We start from the raw sequence: 2,803 nt of genomic DNA on the forward strand, positions 1-2,803 counted from the left end.
GGCAAGGACCCCAGGCGATCCCAGACCTTGAGTCTCCCCTTCCAGGTCATTCCCTTTGACCACAAAGGAGAATGCACACTGGGCTCCCTGCTGTGTTACGGTCCAGCTCTTTGACCCTAGGGTTTATGATTACCAAACATTCAGGAGCCAACCAATGAGGCAGGCAGCCTGCTGTGCAGGGGTAGGCAAGCCCCGGACAGTATCTCCTGGATGCCAGTGAGCGGCTGAGAGCTGAAGCTTGGACACTCAAGGCTCTTGTGGTGACAGGTGAGAGGACTGGGTGGAAGGACAGTGCTCTGAGCATGCACCTTCCTTGGGATCTGGAGGCTGGGCTATTTTTTGTGCTTGACTCTTATGCCACCTCAGCAACTTAAGAACTTACAGTAATGCTGGAGGGAGCCTTTCCTGAAACTTGTGTTGGACACAGGATTTCTGTGATGTATGGTCCCTGGAGAAGGACCAAAGCTTTGGACGTGTGGCCTGCCTGAGGTAGGTGCCCTCTCAATGCACCAAGAAGCTGAGAGAGCCAGAAAAAGGAAACAGATGGAAGAGCGGTGGGTAGTTCATCTATCAGGGCTTTATAGAATGTATTTTATTCAATCTTCAAAACAACTCTAGAAGGCAGGTTTTCTTCTTCCCTGTTCTATAGATGAAGAAATGGAGGCTCAGAGAGGTTAAGTGACATGCCCAAGGTCACACAGTTAGAAAGGGATGGAACCAGATTCCAGTGTAGGTCTTTCTGACCCTACGTTCTCTCAGTGGCAGAGGCCTGCTTCCTCATGGGCAAAAGTGGAAAAACACACCCTTGAGCAGGTCTCCTTGTTCCTGCAGGGCTGGGAGACATGCAGGCACTCACATGATTTTCTCTCTTCCCCAGGCCTGGCACAAAGGCGTGCAGGGAGGCCTCGCTCTGTCTCCTGGACTTAGAGATTTCAGACACAGAAGTCTGTCCATGGCTCCTTATCACATCCGCAAATACCAGGAGAGCGACCGCAAGTGGGTCGTGCGCTTGCTCTCCCAGGGGATGGCTGAGCACATCCCAGCCACCTTCAGGCAATTGCTGAAGCTGCCTCGAACCCTCATACTCTTACTTGGGGGACCCCTCGCCCTACTCCTGGTCTCTGGCTCCTGGCTTCTGGCCCTCATGTTCAGCCTCAGCCTCCTCCCTGCCCTGTGGTTCCTTGCCAAAAAACCCTGGATGGACTATGTAGACACAGTATTGCGCACAGACATGTCTGACATCACCAAATCCTACCTGAGTGAGCCTGACTCCTGCTTCTGGGTGGCTGAGTCTGAAGAGAAGGTGGTGGGCATGGTAGGAGCTCTGCCCGTTGATGATCCCACCTTGAAGGAGAAGCGGTTGCAGCTGTTTCATCTCTCTGTGGACAGTGAGCACCGTTGTCAGGGGATAGCAAAAGCCCTGATCAGGACTGTCCTCCAGTTTGCCCGGGACCAGGACTGCAGTGCAGTTGTCCTGGACACCAGCAACATCCAACTCACTGCCTTGTCCCTCTACCAGAGCATGGGCTTCCAGAAGACGGGCCAGTCCTTCTCCTGCATGTGGGCCAGGCTAGTGGCTCATATTACAATTCATTTCATCTACCGCCTCCCTTCTCAGGCAGGGGGTCTGTGATCTCTTTCCTTGTGTATTGGTCAGAATAGAATCCATTCAGCTGTGACAGCAAGCAATCCCCAACCTTTCACTGCAACGACCTTTCAATGCAAAAAAGCTTATTGTCCAGCCCCATCTGAGTCCCAGGTGATTGCTTGTGGGGTAGCTTCTGGGTTTCTGCTTCATTCAGTCTTTTTGAGTCCCATCTGTTTCGTTTTTCTAGTGCCAGCATAATGCTGCTAAGAACAACCATAAAATGAAATAAATATTTAGCTCATGAGTCAGCAATTTTGGCTGAGCTTGGCTGGGCATTTCCTCTGGTCTCAGATTGCACTGTACAAATGCAGTGGGATTGGCTGAAAGACTAGGTCAATGATGCTTTTTCGTTTTCCCACAGGCTAGCTCAGGCATGGTTTCAAGGAAATTGCAGAGAAGCAAAAACAAAAGCAGAAACAAACAAATGTGTTTTCAAATCCCTGCATGTGTTGCATCTTCGCCAAACTTGGCGAGAGAGGAACCTGCCTCAGTAGTGAGAAGGGCTGCAAAGTCACATAGCAAAAAAGTGGAATGCAGCCTCAGGAGAAGAACTGGGGCCAGAGACACAATCAATCCACTCTAACCCCAGGGTCTCTGCAGAGGGAAGAAGGTGGCCTCCGAGGGGAGTGTGGGATTTACCATGGGCTAGACCTGGAAATAGTATAACTCTTCCAGGGGATCATAACAGAATCCCTGAGACTGGGTAACTTACAAGGAAAACAGGTTTATTTGGTTCATGGTTTTGCAGGCTGTACAAAAAGCATAGTGCAGGCATCTGCTTCTGGTGAGGGCCTCAGGAATCTTATACTCATGGTGGAAGCTGAAGGGGGAGCAGGTGTGTCACACGGCGAGAAAGCAAGCAAGAGAGATGCCAGGTGCTTTCAAGCAGCCAGCTTACATGTGAACTAATAGAGCCAGAACTCATTCATTACCATGGACAGAGCACCAAGCCATTCATGAGGAATCCACCCCTATGACCAAAACACCTCCCACTAGGCCCCACCTCTAACTTTGGGGGTCATATTTCAACATATGATTTGGAGAGAACAAACATCTGAACTATATCAGTGCGCCCCTTACCCCCAAATCTCATGTCATCTCACATTGCAGAATGCAACCATCCCTTCCTAATAGTTCTCCAAAGTCTCACCTTGT

At 50.4% G+C, this 2,803-nt stretch overlaps 1 protein-coding gene across 1 annotated transcript; it reads left to right on the forward strand.

Moving 5' to 3' along the window:
• Positions 1–215: 215 nt before the first annotated feature.
• Positions 216–1,900, forward strand: NAT8 (N-acetyltransferase 8 (putative)). The gene is made up of 2 exons (XM_005575588.4): positions 216–267; positions 878–1,900. Exon 2 carries the CDS (start codon positions 953–955, stop codon positions 1,631–1,633), a length of 681 nt encoding a protein of 226 aa, XP_005575645.2. The 5' UTR covers positions 216–267; positions 878–952; the 3' UTR covers positions 1,634–1,900.
• The last annotated feature ends 903 nt before the right edge of the window (positions 1,901–2,803 follow it).

This window comes from Macaca fascicularis, chromosome 13, assembly GCF_037993035.2.
Source record: "Macaca fascicularis isolate 582-1 chromosome 13, T2T-MFA8v1.1".
NCBI classification, from domain to species: Eukaryota; Metazoa; Chordata; class Mammalia; order Primates; family Cercopithecidae; genus Macaca; species Macaca fascicularis.

Coding starts and splice junctions, on each gene's coding strand:
- NAT8 (XM_005575588.4), top strand. CDS start 953: ATGGCTCCTTATCACATCCGCAAATACCAGGAGAGCGACCGCAAGTGG.